Consider the following 21,828-nt stretch of genomic DNA (forward strand, 5'->3'; position numbering starts at 1 on the left):
GTTTTCTTGTTTTATTTTTACTTTTTAAGACAGGTTCTCTGCTTGTAGCCCTGGCTGTCCTAGAACTAACTCTGTAGATCAGGCTGCCTTGAACTCAGAGACCTACCTGCCTCTTTCCCCTGAATGTTGGGATTCAAGGTGTGCTCCATCACTTGGCCCCAGAATAGATTTTAAAAGAGATGTCCAGACTTTGAACTACCGAGCCCTCTGCCTCCATCTCCCAAGCATTGGGATTACTGGCCTATATCACCTAGTTTAGGTGGTGCTGAAGACTGAGTCCAGGTCTTCACAGAAGCCCCCCACCAGCTGGGCTACATCCTAGTCCTATAGCAGAGGATTTTAGGAAAAGAAAACCATCTCTTTACCCCAAGGCGACTACTTCAGCTTCGTGGCATTCCATACCAGTCCTACACAGCACATCTTGGGGTGACTCTTTTGTTGCTATTTTTGGTAGTTATTGTCATCTACTTGTGTATAGGCTTGGCTGGGGTCTTAGGTTTAACACTGAGGACCCATAGGTTAAATGAGGACTCATGGATGTAGCCCAGGCTAGCTTTCAATTCAGAACCCTCTTGCCTGGGGCATGTTAGACAACAGTTGTCAGTTATTTCATGCACACTCTTGAAAATGTGTGTGTGCACACATACAAACATACCACATGTGCACTCGTGTATGCACACACACATGCACACATGCACACTCACATGCACACACACACACAAACAACGTTCTAAGCAAAGCACTCAGGCAAGTTGGCTGCTATCAGCACGACTTTGCTGGGTTGGTCTGGATTCAGCCTGGGGACGTCCTTCAGTCCTTCTTTGATGGCTACTACCCAGCCTACGGAAACCTTGCTCTGAGGACTGAGTGCTTGTGATCGTACATGCAGCCAAGCACATGTATGTGCTGGACCTGAGCTTTGGGCAATGCTTGCTGTGTCTTTGCTATTTTGAACAACAGGTTTAATACAACCTGACAACTCATTTATTTACCAGTGAAGGAGTTTTTTTTTTTTTTTTTTGAAAAGGAAGCCAAGACATTTCACGTCATACCCTGCATCGCATCTGCTAACATTCATAAATCCTTGTCTTTGTGCCTTGGCCACACCATGCCTGTCCCTGCCTTTCACCCGTGATCTATTGCTGACTTACTTATTTTGCCAGATTTATAAACTTCGCAGTACTTTATAGAATACCCACTTTGCACACCAGTCAACAAGCCAGTAAATTTATTGTCTATGAATTGTTACTTTGAAAAATTACATCAATGCAAAGTGATTGCCTTTCAGCTTCTCTAGCCAATAAATTCATTTTATTTTCTTGGAGGGGACATATGAGGTCACAGGATGACAGAGGGGACATATGAGGTCGCAGGATGATAGATAAAACGGGCAATCCCTCAGTGAGGAGAGTCGGAAGTCCTCCGGAGCAGACGCCCAGCCCGACTTCTCTCCGTGGTCATGGACAGGGTGCCCTTCTGCTGCCTGCTCTTCCTAGGACTCCTGAGTCCACTCCTGTCCCTCCCCGTCACGGACACTGGCGAAAGGTCTCTTCAGCTTCCAGGTGAGGTGACGGTTTTGTTTTATTTTTATTTTCTTTTTTATCAGTTCTGGGTGCCACTCGAAGGAACGGGATGCTGGCTGAAAGGGGGTCTTCTGTAGGTGCAACCAGGCTTTGAAAAGAGGCTTATGGGATCTTCACTGCAGGTCTTAGATTTAGCAATGGGCAGGGTCTTCTCTAAATTGCGTATTTCATGTTACAAATGTACTTCGAACTTTGTCACTTTGTTTATAAAAATTGGACTGACTTGAAGCATTACCTTTGATTTAGGGATGAACTGGGTTGAATGCAGGAATAGTTTCTCTAACGACAGACAGTAGCGCACTCTGTCGTGGGTCAGAATGCATGCCTCCGATCGTGTTATGAGGAATGAAGAGGCTTAATTAAGCAGAGTGGTGTCTGAGGCTGGGGACTGCAGAGCCATCCAAGTATGCTTGCTTTCCTTCTGACCTGATGTTCTACTCACGTTCAACCAGAAGGGAAGAAATTAGAAATTTCACCACAGCCTCCGCATTTGGTATCAGGTTGTGTATCAGAGTTCATAAGAGATTGTAACTGGGTTTCATATTTGGTTGTGGATACTTAAGCAAGTTTTCCTTTATTTTTATTGAGTGAGCACGCACACACCGGGGTCCAGATGTGGAGGTAGATGCCCCGATTCTCTAGCACGTGGGCAGACTTGGTGGCAGGCAGCCTCCATCTGCTAAGTTACTTCACTGGCGTGACTCTTGGGTGTTTTCAGACCTTTTCCTCAGTAAGTTCTCTCTCCCAGCCATTGCCACTGGACTGCCCAGCCTCCGCCAGCACTCTGAGCATCTCATGTTCTGTCAAAGCATCCCTCGCATTCTGTCCATCAGCCGCTGGGGTCACTGGGTTCGCACTGGCACTGAGCCTGACAGTCAAGACCAGGCACGGACCAATTCTGTCATTTTAAAAGAGCAGTGCACCCTGCTCTTTCTCTCTCAAGAGACCAGGAGCGTTCAGACACCGACGCCACTTTAAATAGCTACGAGGAAAGAGCTCGGAAGAGGGCAGCCTGTTATTGAAATTCCAAACCGGTGGAAGCTTAGTGTTTTTTATCAGAAAAATTTCCCTCACGTTTGTTTCTCTGCAAACATCCTTCATCGAAGGCATTTACACATCATCACCATATGGAGGCTGTTCCCCGAGGACTACAGTGGCCACGCTCACTGGTGTGTGTGTGTGTGGGGGGGGGGGGTGGCGCCTTTAGTGTCTTCCTGCTATCTTCCATCAAGGTTGCAGATGAGTACCCGTCAGCCTGCAGCACTGCAGGGTCTTGTGTGGCTTTCCAACCAGGCTCCCAGAACATCTCAACGTGCTGGCACATGTCCCACTGCCAGCCGCCGCTGGCCATACACACGCCGCACACTCTGTACATGGCACCTGCTATCATGAAGATCACTCCTTACATGCACTGGCCATACAGGCTGCCGGCCCCCATTCCTCACACCACACGGCTTGCGCAGAGCATATAGCCACATACACGTACCTTACATACCTGAGTTGCATGTTACCACAGTTCTCTCAGCCTGCACACTTCGATTCAGATCATGTTTCACACAGAGGTCACAATGCAGCATCTGAGCTTCACATGAATGTCCACCGTGAGGCACAATAGAGGTGCCACCGACAACTTCCCTAGGGGAACACAGGTGACCTCAAGGAAAGGCGCAACAGGTCACAAAGGGTGTGTGGCGGTGAGGACCAGTCAGAGGTAGACTGGCTGCTACCCAAGGCAGGTGCTAGGGTGGCCACAACGGCAGGGAGAGGTGGCCCGCGAGTTCCTCCATGAACTCCTGATGACTTACATAGCTCCTTATATCTGCTCAGTGCCACTGTGACACGTCACCAGTTCCCCTTGTGGAGTTCCAGAATCCACCTCCCTGTCCCTAGCATTCACTGACGACCGGGAACAGGGCAGCCAGGTGAAGCTCATGGTAGGCTACTTGTCTGTCTCTACCCCACAGTGCGTGAGAAAGATGCTCTTCAGGTTCTGGAGGAGCTGGAGAGGACGGCCCTCCTGCAGACACTGCGCCAGGCCCTGCGCACGGAAGCAGAAGCAGGGGAAAGCCCTGGAGAAGCAGGTACGGCACTCTTAGGCTTATGGGCAGATTCCATTGCTACTAGATTTGATCTATTTCAGTTACTAGAGAAAGCTCTGAGAGCTGCGCTGTAAAACCCTTCTTAGCCTATTCTTCTGCCAACCCCTGTCTACCCTTCTGTAGACCCGAGGCAAGCCTGGGCTACAAAACAAGACTATATTAAAAACAATAACAGCAATAACAGCAGCAGTGAGAACATTTCCCTCTTGGGTTGACTTCGAAGTAAGTGTAAACAGGGTCAGAATGATGGGTGACAGACATGGGGACTCACACCTGTGAACAGTGAGTCTGAGGCTAGCCCGAGACCTTCATCACAACACACACAGCTGATAGAAAAGAACACAGCTTTGACTATTTCCTTCTGTTGCTCAGAGCGTGTGGGTAGAGGAAGAAGAATCTTCTAGTAGTCATTGTTAACTGACAGTCCAGCTATAGTTTAGAATCCTTGCCTGCTCTCAAGTACACATTGCCTCAACCTGGAAATGAGACACGATTTAGGGGTGTTCCTGTTTGTTTCTTTCTTTTTCACATGTGTGGTGTGCATGTATGAGGCAGGCCCATGTGGGGGTGTGGGAAGCCCAAAGTTGACACTGGCTGTTTTTCTCTGGCTCTCCAATTTATTTATTGAGGCTGGGTCTCTAGTCCTGGAGCTCCTTAGTCCAGCTGCTTTACCTAGCCAGTTTGTCCCAGGGATCCCATATCTATGTTCTGAATGCTTACGGGGCCAAGGTGGCCTCTATGCCCACCCAGCTTTTACCTGGGTTCTGGGGATCTGAACTTCAGTCTGTTAGCCTGTGCACCACAAGTCATCTCCCAGCCTTGGAATCTCAGATTCTGTATGTTTTGCAATAAGCATAACTGCTGGGTGTGGTGGCAAATGCCACAGGTAGATCTCTGTGAGGCCAGCCTGGTCTACATGGTAAGGCCAGCCTGGTCTACATGGTAAGGCCAGCCTGGTCTACATGGTAAGGCCAGCCTGGTCTACATGATAAGGCCAGCCTGGTCTACATGGTAAGGCCAGCCTGGTCTACATGGTAAGGCCAGCCTGGTCTACATGGTAAGGCCAGCCTGGTTTACATGGGGAGTCTCTACTTAAACAACGAAAAAGAGAGAGATTTAAAACACAGCAGTAGATCTAAATGACAAGGTGTCAAACTGTTTTCCAGATCCCAGCGCTGAGACTCCCACTCCACGGGGGAGCCTGAGGAAGGTAAGAAGCTCTGGCTTTTGAGAGAGAAAAACTGAACTTCTCATAGTTCATGGCCCTTGAGTGCTCCAAGGAATCACACCTTCAAATAATTGGCCAGTGTTCTTCCCAAGCAGAATTTTTCTAAACTGATTCGCAGACTATGTAACTGTAACAAGAACATAACAGGCACCTATCCTATCCTGGGCAAACTGTAACAAGAACCTGGCACTCTCTGTTCTGGGTACATTGTAACAAGAATGTAACAACCATCTTTTCTGGTTCTGGGTACACTGCAGTAGGATGTAAGAGAAAGGAGCAGCAGGCGAGGCTGCTGCCAGGCTTGCAGCCCACTGCCCTGCCATGTGACCTCAGCGGCAGGCCGTTGCTAGGAAGCTGGTGAGAAATGCTCAGTCTCCACCCATGCCCTACTAGTCAATCAGTCCTGCAGTTCACCAGATCTGTAGGGGAGTGACACACTATTCAGCATGGGGCACCAACAAGGCAGCATGGGAAGGGTTGGAGGACGCTGTGCTCCCCTCCCCAGGGTGAAAGGTGGTGCAAAGGCTGGACCAGACACACCCCTGTGGCTGTAATCGCCAGCAGCATCCTGGTAGCCATCGCTGTGACAGGAGAGCTTAGAGACAGGGAGCACTCCCTGAAGCCCTTGGGGGACAAGTATGGCTTCCGTGTGCGGCTGGGGAAAATGTCCATTACTCAGAGGGACAGTCTCGCTGGGCAGTGGTGGCACACACCTTTAATCCCAGCACTTGGGAGGCAGAGGCAGGCAGATTTCTGAGTTCGAGGCCAGGCTGGTCTACAGAGTGAGTTCCAGGGCAGCCAGGACTACACAGAGAAACCTTGTCTTGAAAAAAAAAAAAGAAACAAACAACAACAAAAAACACCCCCCCCCCCAAAGGACAGTCTCAGCCGGGGTTACTCTTGCTGTGATAAAACACCATGACCAAAGCAACTGGGCAAGGGAAGGATGTGTTCAGTTTACACTTCCACATCAACTGTTCACCACTGAAGGAAGTCGGAGCAGGAACTCAAACAGGCCAAGGACCAGGAGGCAGGAGCCGATGCAGAGGCTATGGAGGGATGCTGCTTACTGGCTTGCTCCCCCTGGCTTGCTCAGACTGCTCTGTTAGAGAACCCAGGACCATCATCTCAGGGATGGCACTGCCCAAAATGGGCTGGGCTCCCCATCAATCACTAATTAAGAAAATGCCCTACAGGCTTGCCTATAGACAGATATTACGGAAGCATTTTCTCTATTGGGGCTCCCTCCTAACGGGTGACTCTAGTTTTTGTCAAGTTCCAATACAAGGATTATCCCTAAGGTCTAAAACTACATGGAGGCTGTGCCCACTGTATTCTAAAATAAAAAGAAAACTACGGCTCAACCTTTAAAACAAGCTAATTTTGACGGTATGATTTATGTTCACAGAAGGCAAGTGCCTAGAACCTAACAGAAGCTGGCATACAAGGTTAGGGGAGCTCAAGGCGACCACAGAGGGGACTCTGACTCAGGGGTACTGACCTGCTGTTTTGGTCTTGTGGTTTCAGGCTATTGCTGGGCAAGATTCTACCACGGTACTGAGTCGTCTTTTGGCAAGAACCAGGAAACAACATAAGCAACACGGGAATGCCCCAGAATGCTTCTGGAAATACTGCATCTGACGAGAGACAAGCATTCGTCCGTGGTCTCAGAACCATCGCTCCGGGAAACCGGAAGAGCAGATGCTTGAAGAAAAATCATACTAACAACACCTTGTTCTGCATCATGAGAATTAAAATCCTCTGTTTCTCAAGTATCACACTCAGTTTGTTTTACTCATGTATAGATCCTGAAAGGTGGATAGTTTGCCTTTGCCCCCATTTATCTTGGAAGTGTACGAGTTGGACTGGAGGTATAGCTCAGTGGCAGAGAGCCTGCCTAGCTATGTGAACTCTGGGCTCTGCACAAAAGGGAGGAAAGCGTCTAAGTAAAGATAGCAAGAGAGCACACAGCCCAGAGGAGGAAGAAAAGGCAGAAAGAAAAAGGATTTGGCCAAGAGTCTCAAGTCAAAAATGATTTAAAAATAAATTACTTTCTTGACATCTCCTCAAGCCTTAAAAAAAATGAATATATACATTGGTCTGGGGTTGGATTGGGGGGACAGGGTCTCATGTATCCAGCACCAGCCTTGAACTCCCAATTCTCCTGCCCCCTACTTCCTGACGGCTCGGTGTGCGAGTGGATGTCACCACATCCAGTGTCGGTGGCTGGTGCTGAGACTGGAACTCAGCTCTGCTCGCTCCTGAGGCAAGCGTTCTGCTGGGCTCTGCTTCCAGCCAGGGTGCCTGAGTTTGGAAAGCTCTAATGTAAAGGCAGTGGCAGGGGCCAGGGGTGCTCTGGGCTGTGGCTTGGGGGCCGGGGGTGCTCGCACTCTTGCTCTCTGCAGGCTTGAGTGTGTACTGAGGAGCACTTGAGAGCTTCCCTGCTCTGCACCTCTGTGAGCTTCAGTGTTCAGCTGACTGGCTTTAAGTAATGGAAACTCACTTCCCTTCAGCTAACAAAAGGCAAAATTCCCAGTGTCCTTAGAGCTGACACGGGGATTCAGGCTGTAGAACCGAACTGGCGGGTTGTCCATCTTTAAGACACACAGATGAAGCTGGGCGGGTGGTAGTACACGCCTTTAATCCTAGCATTTGGGAGGCAGAGGCAGGTAGATTTTTGAGTCCGAGGCCAGCCTGGTCTACAGAGTGAGTTCCAGGACAGCCAGGTCTATACAGAGAAACCCTGTCTGGGGGTAGGGGGAGACCCACTGATGTGTAAACAGGGCAGCGTTTCCCTCACAAGTCTGCGCCAACCACGAAGCACTACGTAAACCTCACTTGCCCTGTCACCAAACATCACCAGTGCCTTCGAGTTCATGTGATAAAGCTAAAACAACACACAGTAGGAAAATCATGCAGGTTCAAGCATTCGGCTGTCAGGTCGGCCTGCCTGTGACTCATGGCTCCTTAGAGTGGGGATCAAACTAGTTCTCGTTCCCTTCTGGCAATCCCAAAAATCCAAGTGGGTTTCTAGTGTACTAGCAGAATCTAAAGAACCGTCAGCAGGCATAGTGATTTGGGGCGATTGTCTTAGGACAGACTGCTAAGTCCAGTTCCAAGAGCGGAGTCCTCTGCCCACACAGCAGCCCCCTACCCCCGCCCCCATCGTGAGAAGAATGGCCTCCGCTGCTGTGTGAGGCTGGGATGAGACGGTTCCTATAGAGCACTTATGCCGGTGGACACAGTAGACCCTGGACTGTGCTGCCTTTGGTGTTGGCATGAAAGGAAGGACAACGGGACAGGCATGAGACTTGAGGCCTTGCTGGCTGGGATCAGACTCCCCATTCTGATGTCTTAGCTTTGCTCTAAGTAACGCACAGTTTGTAAAATACAAGCTTACCCTACAGAAGCCTCAGGAATGCTTTGATAACTTTACCATGTTGGAATAAAGGAATAGCATGGTCTGTAGGTTTACATCCAGGGCTCAGTAAATTCTCAGGGCTGAAGTGGGGACTGAACAGTGGCAGACGTCTGTCCTCCAGACTGGGAACAGGTGGTGGACGGGTGTGAGCTGGTGATGTGGGCCTGGCACGGGACCTCCAGGGGCTGCAGTGAGTGAGCCGCTCTGGCTGGCACCAAGTGTGCGTGAGGCTTGATTACACAATAAAGACCACTCGAACACGTACACCATTTATTGTTTTTACTCAAAAAGACGCCCAATGGAAAGATGGACAGCCATTAGGTACCAGCAAATTCACAGTTAATTATGAACAAACTGCCAATTTGGTTAAAATTTGTGACCTTGTGAGTTATAATATCTCACTTAATCCATTTATTTACACAGCATCTTATTCTCATGAATTTTGACCTCTGACCCAAGAAAATAAAGCTTTGGGGAAAATATTTATGTAAATGTTCAAGTCTACAATACACACTTTTCTTACCAATTCGCTAGTTATTAATACGAAAGCCAGTGAGCTTGAGTTTCCACTGGGTGTGGCCCCCATGGGGGGTAGCAGGCTCTGCCGGAGTGGCCCTTGGTGGCGGGAACTGCCGGTGGACCGATGGCTTCCTAGCAGAGGTGAGACTTGGTAAAGGACTTTACAGACCTGACTACAGCACCATTTTCAAATCAAGCCTGGCACAATACAGACTCTGTAAGGTGTGGACAAAGGCAAGGAAATAAGGGATTGCAGAGAAAACAGGGATCGGGAACCGACAGGAAAGGGCCTCTCACTGGAAACCATCAGGTCTGCTGCATGTACACAAACGCAGAAGGATCCTGGCAGCTCCAAACAAACACAACCCTTCACTGGAGAAGGCCGGCCTGACTAACGCAGGCCTTCAAACCCACTTAACTACCAGGATGGAGTAGGTTCTGAGAAGTCTCTCTAGCCACACAGCAGGAGCACGTGTCTGGAATTGCTCAAGACCAGAAAGTTCCAAGAAACCTCATAGGCAGCATCTTAAAACGCTTCTGACACCTCCCAATAGGACTGCCATCTGGAAAAAGCAGTACTTTAGACAAGAAGTCTCGGCCACAGAGTTGGAGCGCTGGGTACAGGTATGACAGTCTCCTGACCACAATGACAATACAGTTATCAACAGCTATAAATGGTCAGATATCAACAGCTATAAATGGTCAGAGGAGAACAAAGCATTTTCCTAAAACAAAACAAAAACAACAACAAAAGAAAAAAAAAAGAAAGAAAAGGACATTGGACTACAGGAAGTGAAGCGGAAAAGGCCACTGTAAACCTCCTGCCCGTCCGTCACTTCCTTCCTGACCTGCACGGACGGATTCCACAGCCATCCGCGTTCAAGGGAACTGTGGGCTTCCCTAAACCAGAGCACCAGACAGTGAGCGGACAAACACGTAAACAACCGCACTCCCTTCTGAGAAGGAAACTGCCTGGAGAGCACAGACTCGTGGGACGCTGCTGTCACTGTCACCGAGCTGGGGTCCCCGAGCTCCCCTAAGTGTAGTCTCTCCCTCTGCAGGCCCCAAACATTACCCCTGTTCAAGGGCAAACAAACAGCAGGGCCAATCAGACCACTGGTCGTCACGGAGACCTCTGCAATGTGGTAAAAAGGAAAGGTTAACTGTGTGTTGGTGTGCCCGGGCACACACACCTCCGTGATAACAGGAACATAATATTCAAAACTTTGCACATTTATCTTATAGCCAAAAAAAAAAAAAAAACAAAACCCCACAACAGCTTTAAAAACACTATTGTTTCGGTAAGAGGCTTTTTTAACATGCAAGGCTGTCTAAAGAGTGAGAGTCCTGTCCAGCTGACAGATCTTAAGGAAAGAGCTCCCATGAGAGTGGCCACCACAGGAAGTGCATGGACGAGAATGGGGTCAAACAACCGCAACCGTGGTGCGATCCACATGGTTCCTAGGGACTGTTTTCAAGAAAGCTGGAATGTTTTACAATCAGGAAGAGAAGCACCACGCTGTACAAAACCTAGACCAATGTGGTCAGTTCACGGAGAACCCTGTGAGAAACACAACCTATAGACAGAGGTTCTTCAAGTACTCTAGTGGGAAAATGATCTTGTAACAACATAAAAAACCAAAGGAGACTAAGGCCTGGGACTCATTCCAAGTGTAACTTACTCAGGGTGACTTCTGAGATCACGCTGTCAGACACAATCCAACGTCTTCAGGTGACAGCTGAGCTAGGGAAGGCTTCTCGTTGGCAGTTTTAGTATCAGGAGCAAGGGCCTACGTATACTCCTGCTTTGGGAAAACGTCATCTATAGAAAACCAAGAAGGGAGGGCTGTGGATACAGGGCAGCAGTGGAGGGTGGGCAGCCCAGCAGAGGTGAGGCCCTGGGTCTGATCCCCAGTGCCACCGAAACCAAACCAGGACAAAAGCTAGGGAAGATCGTAATGTCAATGACCGCCATTTAAGAGTCAGACTGTGGTGAGGGAACACACAGCTCTGTGTCCTACATGGCCTGGAGAGGGTGTGACATCTTCACAGCTGCTCAACTGGTGTCTTCTGCTGGCTGCTGTTCGCAGACCTCTGCAGTGGTGCTGACTGAACCTCTGTCTTCACAGGCGACACAGCTCTCCAAAAGAGATCAAAGATAAGCATGTTATTTGACGTTAATGCCATCTGAAGAGTTTAAAAGTAAGGAAAAGGCTGGGCTGAGGGAGGGTTTATTGGTTGGTTTTTGTAAACGTGACAGACACAAAGCCAGGCATGTCTGGGACGGATGAGAGAACCTCAGCTGAGCGGATGCCTCTATCAGATTGGCCTGTAGGCAAGTCTGTGATGCACTCTCAGGATTAATGATGGATGTGGGAAGACCCCACTCATTGTGGGCTGTGTCACTCCTGGGCTAGTGGTCCTGGGTGCTATAAGAAAGCAAACTGAGAAAGCGATGGGGAGCAAACCAATAAGCTGCCCCCCCCCACGGCCTCCCCTTAAACGGAATCAGCGCAGATGCACACACCTAGACACGCCATAACCAGTCAAACAAAAGCAGGAGGACACACCACACACAGAAATCATAGAAGATTGTCTGTAGATGTCTCAGCAGAAACTTTGGAGGCCAGAAGGCAGAATGCTGAAACAGTCAAAGTGCTTAAAGAAAAAGACTCCTTCTACCAAGAGTCCTTTATCTGGGTAAACTCCTTAAAAGGTACAGGGGAAATCAGACAACCCACAGAAGCAAAGGCTCCTGGGGGAGTAGGTCTTGATGCCACCCTCTCTGCAGTGTAGGAAGTGGCAAAGGGCATGTACTGAGATGGCTGGGTAATAGTCAAGAGCCCTGGCTGCTGCCACAGAGGAGCTTGGTCAGATTCCCAGCATCACAGCTTCTCCTAAGTCCAGTTCTGCAGGATCTGGTGCCCTCTTTTGGCCTCTGTGGGTACCACACATGTGTGCAGGTGTGCAGACATACACAGTGCTGCACACAACTCAACACAAAAGGGAGGAACAGATGAAGGGGTACTGTAGGCTGGGTCAGATGGATGGTAACTCAAGGCCGCAGGCTGTTACAGCCCTGGCTTGCTGGTCCACGATATGACTTAGGACATTAACACAGAAGAATGACTTGGGTTTCTGTTTCAGGGTTCTCAGTGAACCAACAATCAGAAGGAAATGGATACTGAGCTCCTGTGGGGTGAGGAAGCCTCCTTCAGCTGGTCAGACTCTAGGGAAGGGTCTTCATCACCCTAAACATTCCAACTGCTGGGAGAGAACTATTTCACCATGGTTGTGGAATGCTGTTTCACACACATTAAAAAAAGAACTGTGGCTACTCACAAGGGACCTTTAAGATTGGGACTGATGTCACTCCTTTACAGGAAGAGGGTAGGGAATCACTAGTCTGTCACTGCAGACCCTCACTGCAGACCCCAGCCTCGTTCCTACATTTACCTCCCAGTTCTGTATGCTTTCACTTCAGGTGTCCTGTGTCTCAGGAGGTGACAAGAGTCTACAGGGTGCAGAGGGACTGAAGGGTGGGGGGGAGAGCCCCATCTGTGGGGCTATCACTCATGCTGGGGTGAGATGGTTTCAGTGATATGGCCGTTTGGGGGTCGTCCATGCTCTGTAATGTCACTCACTGGTTTGCCAAGTGTGCCTTTTCTTTAACAGGTCTGGCCCTGGGGCTGGGCCCTACCTGGGGTGAACAGACATTTGTTTATGCTTCTCCTAGGAGACCTTACAATGTCAAAAGGACCTGTATTCAAGACCCAGCATGCACTGCACTAATTAACATGTACACACTCTGCACTTAAAGTGCACAGTTAGATGAAGGACACTGGTTGCCTGGCACAGGACAGTCGTGGCATGCTTACTTGGAGGTGTCTTTCCTGAGGGGCAGTGTGGCTGTGGACCCAGGGGTGCACCTGGGCCAGCTCCTCCCTCTGCGCAGGAGAGAACAGGGGCTGCTGCTGCTCCATGCTGTGAAGCCTCTCCAGGTCTTGCCTCAGCACCTCGGCTCTGCCCCTAGGGTGGGAAAGGCCTCTCTGAGTGCTGTGCTCCCTGCCCGGTGCGGATGCACTTCGTCTGCTGGCTTAGGATGCACCCAGCTCGCCTGCCACACTGGCACAGCAAAGCTTTGCTGCTTGGGGGAGAACCGTGCTGCTTAAATGAAGCACGCCAGGAAATGCACTTCCCCTGGCCCCCCTCTGCCAGGGTGGAAGCAAGCGTCCTGTGCATTCTGAGAGACAGGCTGTGCATCCTGGATGCGGTGAAGTGTGCTTCTTCTGTATGGATCTGCACATGTGTGGCTCCAATTTTTCCTTCAAGAATCATTTGTTGCTTGGATTGAGATGAACAAATTTGTAAACACATTTTCTATGACTGTATCTAAAACATTTAAAAATCATTTTATGTAAACACACACACACACACACTGGAAACCAAACGAACAGCTAGAGTGATGGCTTGAAAGAGACGGCCACTTCTGGGCAAGTGTGACGACAAGATGCTGTCCTCCATCCTTACGTACAAACCACAGCTGGGAAGGTGCGTCCCCTGTCGCCAAGCCACAGTCTGATCTCTGGACATACATGTGTGCCACAGTGCACTCACACATGAACATGCAACAACATAAATGTCAGTAACAAGAAGTTTTTAGGATTGAAGAGATAACCCGTCCAAACACTGAGCGGGATTTGCAGAGTGCTTCCGTACCTCTCCGGCACCTGGTATGTCATAAGGACACACTCTGGCGTCCGTTCTATCATTCTCCAGATGGACTCCTCAGCCGCCCCGAGAAAGGCTTCGTCTCTCTGTCTATCCTGGGACCTCGGTCCGTTTTCAGAGATTTCAGAAGTGTAGTCACTGCTACTGAAGTATGTACTGCTGGCACTGCTTCCTGCCAAAATCAACAAAATGGAAAATACCAGTCAGAAGTTCATTTGCTAAAAAAAAAAAAAAAAAAAAAAGAAGAAGAAGAAGTTCATTGGCCAGGGGGTTCCTGTTTTAACTTGGGCAGCTGCCTGCCCATCTCAGCAGTGGTTTCTTAAGGTGCTAACCAGATACTTACCAAATAACCTAACAATTTCAAATGACACGGCATCACTGACCATAGGCCCGGACCAGAGACAGCCCAGTAACCATCTTCTGTACAATCCCAATAACTATCCATACAATCCAATTCTCCTGAGCAACAGAAAGGAAGACTACCAATATACATAATGAGGCTCAATCTTAACAGCATCACTCTGAGACTTAATGCAAGAAGCTCTCACACTGCGCTGTAGTAACTGAAGCGGCAGAAAGCACACCAGTGTGTCGGGACAGAGGCTGACTGTCAGTCTGACTATAAAACACCCCCACACGCACATGTTTAAACACTTGTTTCCCTGTAGGTGGCAGGGTTCTGGGAAGTGGTAGACCCTTCGGGGAAGGATGCTTGAGAGGAGGGTCACTGGGGGGGTAGGAATTTGAAGGTTACAACAGGGCCTCATTTCAGGTTGAGCTGTTTCCTGTCTGCTATGCCCAGGTCCCTCCACCTCAGACTAAGATGGTCAGCCTCCACTCCTTCTCCCTGCCACAATACACTGTAGCCACAGATCTGTGAGCAGAGCAAATCCTTCCTCCTGTAAGTTGCTGCAGTCGGGTATTGTTTCAGCAATGAGAAAAGTAACGCAGGGCTGGAGAGATGGCTCAGCGGTTATTGCACTGACTGCTCTTCCAGAGGTCCCGAGTTCAATTCCCAGCAACCACATGGTGGTCACAACCATCTGTAATTAAATCCGATGTCCTCTTCTGGTGTGTCTGAAGACAGCTACAGTGTACTCATATAAAATAAATAAAACAAGAAAAAGAAAGAGAGAGAAAAGAAACGCACACAGACTGTAAATGGTTACAGGAAGAACTTTCTAGAGCAACAGGAATATTCTAAGTGCTTGTAACAGTTACACCAAATATATATTATATTGTCAAATATAAACCTGTCCAAAAGCAAGCCTACAAAAAGAAGGAGAAAAAAGCCCCTAAATTCCTTTCTGTGCCGATGTCCAAGCTACAAGGCCTTGGACAGAGTGATCTGGTAATAGCGTGATAGGCTGTTTTCCTGGTCACCTACCCGAGGCAGCTGCAGATGGGGACTCTTGCTGCACTGTTGCTGTAGCCAGCTCCCCAGGGGCACAGAGATGGCTCCTACTGTCATTGTGACCTGTGACACAGCGCTGGAGGGGAGGACACAAAGCTACTTAGCACTCCGAGAGCTAGCTAGCCGGCAGCTCTTCAGCTTTCCTGTTGAGTGGAATGAGATTCACATACATAAATGAGGAGTGAAGACTCTCAGGGCTGTCGCTGAGAATGTGCTCAACGTTCCTCTGGAACTACTGTGTTCTGAACCCCGGCTGCACGCCAGGCACCACACCAGGTGGGCTTCCATACACCTCTGTCATGTGGCAAGAGTAAATGGACAGACACTTCATATGTTCTAAGCACAGTGTGTCAAACTCTAAGAACACAGCAGCAGGCAAAACAAAGTCCCAGTCCTCTGGGAAGACAGGCCGCACAGGGTGTGGCACTGCGTAAATACTGCATCCTTCATCCCTCAGCAGAAGCCGTGAGACAGCCATCTTCCCAGCTTTCTCGTGAAGACACCTAAGCCAAGTTGAACGCACCACTGAAGCTAGCCCATCTCACTAGTGACAGCTCCCATGTGAACCAAAGTCACTATATTTTCTTAGGATTTGTATGACTAGGTCAGTAAGAACGACCAATAGGTGAAGGCACCTATTTCTTATGACCTGAGTCTGAGCCTCAAAACCCACATGGTAAGGAGAGAACCAATTCCCCAGAGCTGTCCCTTGACCTCCACATGGGCACGGTGGCACATGGGCACCCACCCCAACAGTAAATAAAATGTTCTTAAATTAAAAATATTTATCACGTCTGTATGTATAGGTGTACACGTGCTTGAAGAGGCCGGATGAGAATTCCAGGTCCGTCGGAGTTTGCGGGCAGCCGATACCTTGCTGGGGTCTCCTCTGGCCCTCGGGACTGCACAGCGAGCGTTCTAACCACTGAACAGCTTACCCCACTCCTGAGCTGCTGTCTTATTCCTAGCTCCCCAGAATTTTGTCCCTCAGGCTATCAGAAGCAGTGACTGGGGAGACAGCTCATCAGCTGGGAGCCCTAGGTCCGGTTCCGAGCACCCACACTCGGATCTCTCCAGCTCCAGGGGACCCAGCTACCTCTTCTGGCATGGCCCAGAGCATGCCACATACATGCTGGCAAAATACTCCTCCGCATACAAGAAAGCACTTATTTTTTGATTCCATACTGAAATGCAGGAGTGCCAGATGCTGAAGTTCAATCTGATAAATATCTCAAAGTGCTTTCTTAGGTAAAGAGTTTGGAAAGTTCAAAACACTTTAACTAAGACAATTTTCAGTTTTGAAAATGACATGTATAAGCATGGGAGGATGAGCGGCCTACTTTCTGATTACGCCAAACACTGGCTCCTACCTTATCCACATGCTCCTGCGCTATGTGTATAAACAGAAGAGCATGGATTCTATATCTCAAGGCCGGCCTGGTCTACTGAGTGAGTTCCAGGACAGCCAGGGCTACACAGGGAAACCCTGTCTAAAACACACACACACACACACACACACACACACACACACACACACACACACACTCACAAATTGTTTTTTAAAGACAGAATCAGTGAAAACCCTCCCAAGAATCGAGAACAGAAGATTCCTTCATCTCCAGTCCACAAGCGGACAGGGACACAGGTCTCGTTTACGCAGAGCAGAGCTTAGTGCTGATCACAGCAGTGGGGCTGAGCGCCCACTATGGCTAGGCTGTCAGAGCTGGGCCCTGGCTTGGTCAGACGACCCAGGCGTTCTCAGTCCCTCGGTACCGACAGCAGCACTCACATGCTTAGGGTTTGGAGCAGCGCCTCTTCTCACAGCATCTGCGGACTCTGACGGGGCAGGCATTTCTTCCTGGAGTAAATTTAACTGCAGTGGTGAACTGCTCCGTGAGCTAATGAATGGAAACTCTTCACCGTGTGTCTCCCAGTTCTCCTCCACGCTCCTTTGGCCGTGGTCTGAAGAGGCTGGTTCCAGGTTTGGAGCCGCTGCTGGTACTAAGGGTGCCATTTGAGGAGAAGCTGCGGCCCCCAGGGATGGGTATGGAGAGAAGGATGCTGGCCAGAGAGGGAAGACAGGGGCACTGTGCAGGAAGATGGCCATCAACGTATCCAAGATAGCAGAAGGGAAGGCGGGAACAGCCTGAGGGCCAGTGGACAGAGGTGGACACCCAGCTGTGGAGTGCCCTCCTCCCTGAGAGGCAGTACCTTGGAGGGGAAAAGAGGGAAGGAGGTAAGGGGCCTGGCTGGGAGCTACCAGGGCTGAGGGGAAAGCTAGGCCTTCACCCCGGGGAGAGGAGATAACGGAAGGGCTCCAGTGCTGTTCAACTGGAAGGAGGCCTCTGACGTGGGGACAGAGGTGGGCACCGGAGCGGCTGGTCTCCACAGGCGTCGGCAATTTCTTCCGTTTGTGCTTCTGTCTCCCCCTTCCAGCACATCTGCTGTGCTCAGAGGGGGACCCTGCTGATAGGAAAGACAGAGGCACGTTATAGAAAAAGTAAAAACCGAGGAGAAAGTCACTGCAGGTAACCCTAAGTATTAGCTCATGAAGCAAGTATTTGCCAATACTTTTACAAATGCAAAAAGTTGTTCTAAATCAACAAAAATTCTGGGTAAAAACTAGTGCTCTAAAATCAATTAAATCCAGCACCTTAATCGCTTTCTTATTGCTCTTATTAGAGCTCCTCTGTAAACTGCGGAGTAAGTGAAGTCACTGCTGTCCACCCTTCTCCCTGGTCCAGCTGGCCCTGCACTGCCACAGGGGCCAGAGCGGCAGACCCAGGCAATCACAGACTGAAAATACTGCTAAAATGAGCACGCACAGACGTTCCCATTATTCCTCCAACTGTAAAAAACGAGTGTGTTAAGTGTTAAATAAGAGACAAGGACAGGGAAAACCTGAGTAGGTCACACACGAATATTCTACCCTTTTATACAAAGGCCTTGAGTGTCCATGGATTTGCATGTTTGTCAGGTAGCTCCTGGAAGCAATGTCCCACTGACAAGGAAGGACGGTTCAGCCTCTGTGTGACTCATAGTAATCTAAAGATGTAGGGGGCATACTGTAAGTGTGGCTACCTTCTACACCGGAGTACTTAGTGTGGTTTCTGCTTTCTTGCTGAAGATAGCAACCGTAGGGTGAGGTCAGGATCTTTTCCCGGAATCTGTCCACATAGTTCCGCTCTTCCTTCTGTGTGTGTGCGGAGAGGGCAGCTGCTGTGAGCCCCACGTGCTTAAATCCTCCTGCCATCAGGTGAGAGGCCTTCGTTCTCAGGGCCCAGGGCTTACACGCTGCAGCAACACTTTCTGCTGGGATCATGGAAAACGGAATTAATCATAACTAAGAGCAACTGTTTATTTTTATTTTGTAACTGCCCTTCAATACATTTCTACAAACATAATTGTTGGAATATAAAAACTTCATCAGTACAGCAAACATTCTTGTCTTTCTTTACATATATATTACTTTATGATTGTAATAATATACAGATACTATTTAGATCTTGATTTATCAACATGTTCCGTGTTCTTACATTTTTAGATTTTTGGTCAAAATTATTAATTTAGACACAGAGCTTGGGGTTTCCTGACTAACCTACTTGTCTTGAGTTCATTGGGCTCCTGTGTCAGTCGCTGGAACATTGGATTATAAGTATGTGCCATCACATCTAGCCTTTGAATTTCTATTTGTTTTTTAGAGACAAAGTCACTCCATGTAGCCTGGGCTGTCCTGAACTTGCTAAGCAGACCAGACTGTCCTTGAGCTTGGAGATCTGCCTGCCTCTGCTTCCTGAGCGCTGGGACTAAAGGTGTGCACCACTGTCTTGCTCAGTTGATTTTTTAAAAAATTTATTTATTTTTATTTATATGAGTTCACTGTAGCTGTCTTTAGACACACAGCAGAAGAGTGCAGCAGATCCCGTTACAGATGGTTGTGAGCCACCATGTGGTTGCTGGGATTTGAACTCAGGACCTCTGGAAGGGCAGTCAGTGCTCTTAAGTGCTGAGTCATCTCTCCAGGCCCCAAGCTTTCCCTCTTAATTTCAGTATTTAGTCTATTAAATGATTACTGAGAATCTGTTTTTTTTTTTCTTTTCTTTTTAAAAATTTCCTAATCATCTTCTGAATTCAGGTATTATTTAAATTTTTTTCACCTCAATTTATGGCTAAAGGTGATCTCTGTGTCTCATGCTGCATCTTAATTAGTCCCTGGTCCTCTAATGGAGACAGCTGCTGCGGACCAATGTGACCTCCTGCTTACTACTCACAGGCAACGGAGTGAGGAGCAGCTACTTCTTGCATTTAGGCCTTAGCTGTCCGTGTAAGTAAGGAGGGCAGCAGTACCTGACCGCGGCGGAGGGACCCGGTCAGTGCTGCTGCAGCTGCACTGGCTCAGCGCGCTGGTGGACAGGGTCTGTGCGGCGCCTCCTCCGGCGTCTGTGGATGGTACGGCTGTTTCCTGTTTCGGTATGTCCAGGAGCTGTTCAGTGTCTGGTGACAGAGATGAGAAACTGATGGTGAAATGCGCCAAGCAGAACCTTGGGGATGGTGACTGACCGTTTACGTCACTGGCCACCTGAGGGAAGACAGCACCAGGACTCATGGTGTCTGTCGGTGGCATCATCACCCCAGCACATTCCCGCTACCTCGCAGGCTGCTGTCCGCCTCCGGGTTTGGCTTGGCTTCTTCTGAGGACGAAGACGTGTTTGTGCAGGAGATGCACTTTCTTTTCAAGGCTGGGAGGCTGTAGCTTGTCAGGTACCTAAGACAAAAGAACTGGTCTGAGTCTTCTTATTGGCTGCACCGGGCCACTCCCACCTCTGTGCTTTTTGCACCACTGAGGCCTGGGGGACAACGCCCTTTCTTCTTGGCTGAGGTGGTCCCAGCCTGGGTTGCTGGTTTAGCTATCTCTTCCACTCTGTTCTTTAATTGGTCTCCTCAGCTCGCCCCGTTTAACTCTGACCAGCTTACACGTTCACTATCACACAGTTCTCTCACACAGAAGATGCAGCACCTTATTTTCTGTGTCCTCCATAACAGCCAATAAGCTGTGATCTGTATGTATGTAACAGGTATTCCGTGGCTAACACAGGACTCAGTACCACTGTCCCCAGCAGCTCTACGAATGCCACATGCAGCCATGGATCCTATCACATACAGCAGGAAATCAATACAGACATTTCTGAGAGTGCTGTGCAGCTCCACAATGACTAGCTAGGTTTCTGCCTGAAAGTGACGTCGCTGAGACCTGCCTTTCTTCTTCTTCTTTTTTTTTTAAGTTTTAAACTTTTTTTTTTAAGATTTATTTTATTCATATGAGTACACTGTTGCTATCTTCAGACACACCATAAGAGGGCATCAGATCCAGTAACAGATGACTGTGAGCCACCATGTGGTTGCTGGGAATTGAACTTAGGACCTCTGAAAGAGCAGTTGGAGCTCTTAACTGCTGAGCCATTTCCCCAAGCTGACATTTTCTTACCTGATGACACTGTCGATACAGTTCATCTGCTGATAGGATGAGCTGTGCTGCTCTTGCTGTAGATCGCCCCCGGAGCCGGTATCCGTGGTGCTTTTATTTTTCGGTGTCTGAGGGAAAGAAAAGTCTTTCTGCTCATCTAAAAGGAGATGGAAAGAGATACAATTCAAATGTTTATCATGTAGTGAGAAAATATTCAGCAAATCGTAGCATACATAGATAGCTCAGTGGTTAAAAGCGCCTACTGCCCTTTTTATTTATTTATTTATTTTAATTTTAATTTTTTTTATTTATTGAAAAGGGAAGTAAAGGGAAGTAAAAACACTTCATGATAAAATTAAAGATTTACATGGAAAATATTTCAGATAAACATGTTAAAATGACAATTTTCATGGAAAATTAAGAAGTAAAGTAGTAGACATGTAAAACATTGAAAACATTGCTAAATTAATTGAAATTTGGGATAGAAACATTTTATGATAGAATTGAAGATTTATGTGGAAAATATTTCTGGTAAAATTGTAGAAAAATGTAGAAAAACATGTTAGAATTGAAGATTATCATGGAAAATTTTATATAGATATAAAGATAGAAGGCATAAAAGTATTCCTAAGTTGATTAAAAATAGAATTATAAACATTTTCTGATAAATTTAAAGGCTTACATGGAAAATATTTCTGATAAATTGTAGAAATATATAGAAAAACATGTTAAAATTAAAGATTATCATAGAAATTATATAGATAAAATGATAGGCATAAAGATAATTCTAAGTTGATTGAAAATGGAATTATAAACATTTTCAGGTAACATTGAAGATTTACATGGAAAATATTTCTGGTAGAATTCAAGAAATAAATAGACAAACAAATTAAAATGGACTATTTCATGGAAAAATTTACATATAAAATGGTTGATGTAAAAACTCTAAATTGAAGGTGGAATTAGAAACATTTGTGATAAAATCAAAGATTTACATTGAAAACATTTCTGATAAAATAGAGGAAGTATATAGAAAGACATATTAAAATTGAAGATTATCCTGAAAAATAATGCAGATAAAATGGTAGACATAAAAGAAATTACTAAATTAATTAAAAGGGGAATTGCAAATATTTTCTGATAAAATTGAAGATTTACATGAGAAATATGTCGTTAGTCTATGCCTTTTTTTGTTTGTTTGTTTGTTTGTTTGTTTTTGGGGGGGGATTTGTATTTTTTCGAGACAGGGTTTCTCTGTATAGCCCTGGCTGTCCTAGAACTCATTCTATAGACCAGGCTGGCCTCGAACTCAGAAATCTGCCTACCTCTGCCTCCCAGAGTGCTGGGTTTACAGGCATGCACCACTACT

General features: G+C 47.8%; 2 protein-coding genes across 2 annotated transcripts in view; one reads left to right on the top strand and one right to left on the bottom strand.

Annotated features, from left to right (window-relative positions):
- The first annotated feature begins 1,459 nt into the window (after positions 1-1,459).
- On the top strand, positions 1,460-6,551 carry Uts2 (urotensin 2). The gene is made up of 4 exons (XM_052175764.1): positions 1,460-1,562; positions 3,548-3,664; positions 4,849-4,892; positions 6,438-6,551. Exons 1-4 carry the CDS (start codon positions 1,460-1,462, stop codon positions 6,549-6,551), a joined length of 378 nt encoding a protein of 125 aa, XP_052031724.1.
- A 1,935-nt stretch (positions 6,552-8,486) lies between these two features.
- Per3 (period circadian regulator 3) overlaps positions 8,487-21,828 on the bottom strand; it is a 39,483-nt gene continuing 26,141 nt past the window's right edge. Inside the window, exons 13-21 of the mRNA XM_052178249.1 lie at positions 20,481-20,616; positions 19,645-19,760; positions 19,343-19,489; positions 18,077-18,304; positions 16,785-17,461; positions 14,969-15,071; positions 13,570-13,753; positions 12,729-12,879; positions 8,487-10,990 (exon numbers count right to left, since the gene is read on the bottom strand). Coding sequence (XP_052034209.1) covers positions 10,907-10,990; positions 12,729-12,879; positions 13,570-13,753; positions 14,969-15,071; positions 16,785-17,461; positions 18,077-18,304; positions 19,343-19,489; positions 19,645-19,760; positions 20,481-20,616 — 1,826 coding nt within the window. The 3' untranslated portion in view covers positions 8,487-10,906. The remainder of the gene's footprint in view (positions 10,991-12,728; positions 12,880-13,569; positions 13,754-14,968; positions 15,072-16,784; positions 17,462-18,076; positions 18,305-19,342; positions 19,490-19,644; positions 19,761-20,480; positions 20,617-21,828) is intronic.

The sequence above is a fragment of the Apodemus sylvaticus genome, chromosome 3, assembly GCF_947179515.1.
Source record: "Apodemus sylvaticus chromosome 3, mApoSyl1.1, whole genome shotgun sequence".
Lineage (NCBI taxonomy): Eukaryota > Metazoa > Chordata > Mammalia > Rodentia > Muridae > Apodemus > Apodemus sylvaticus.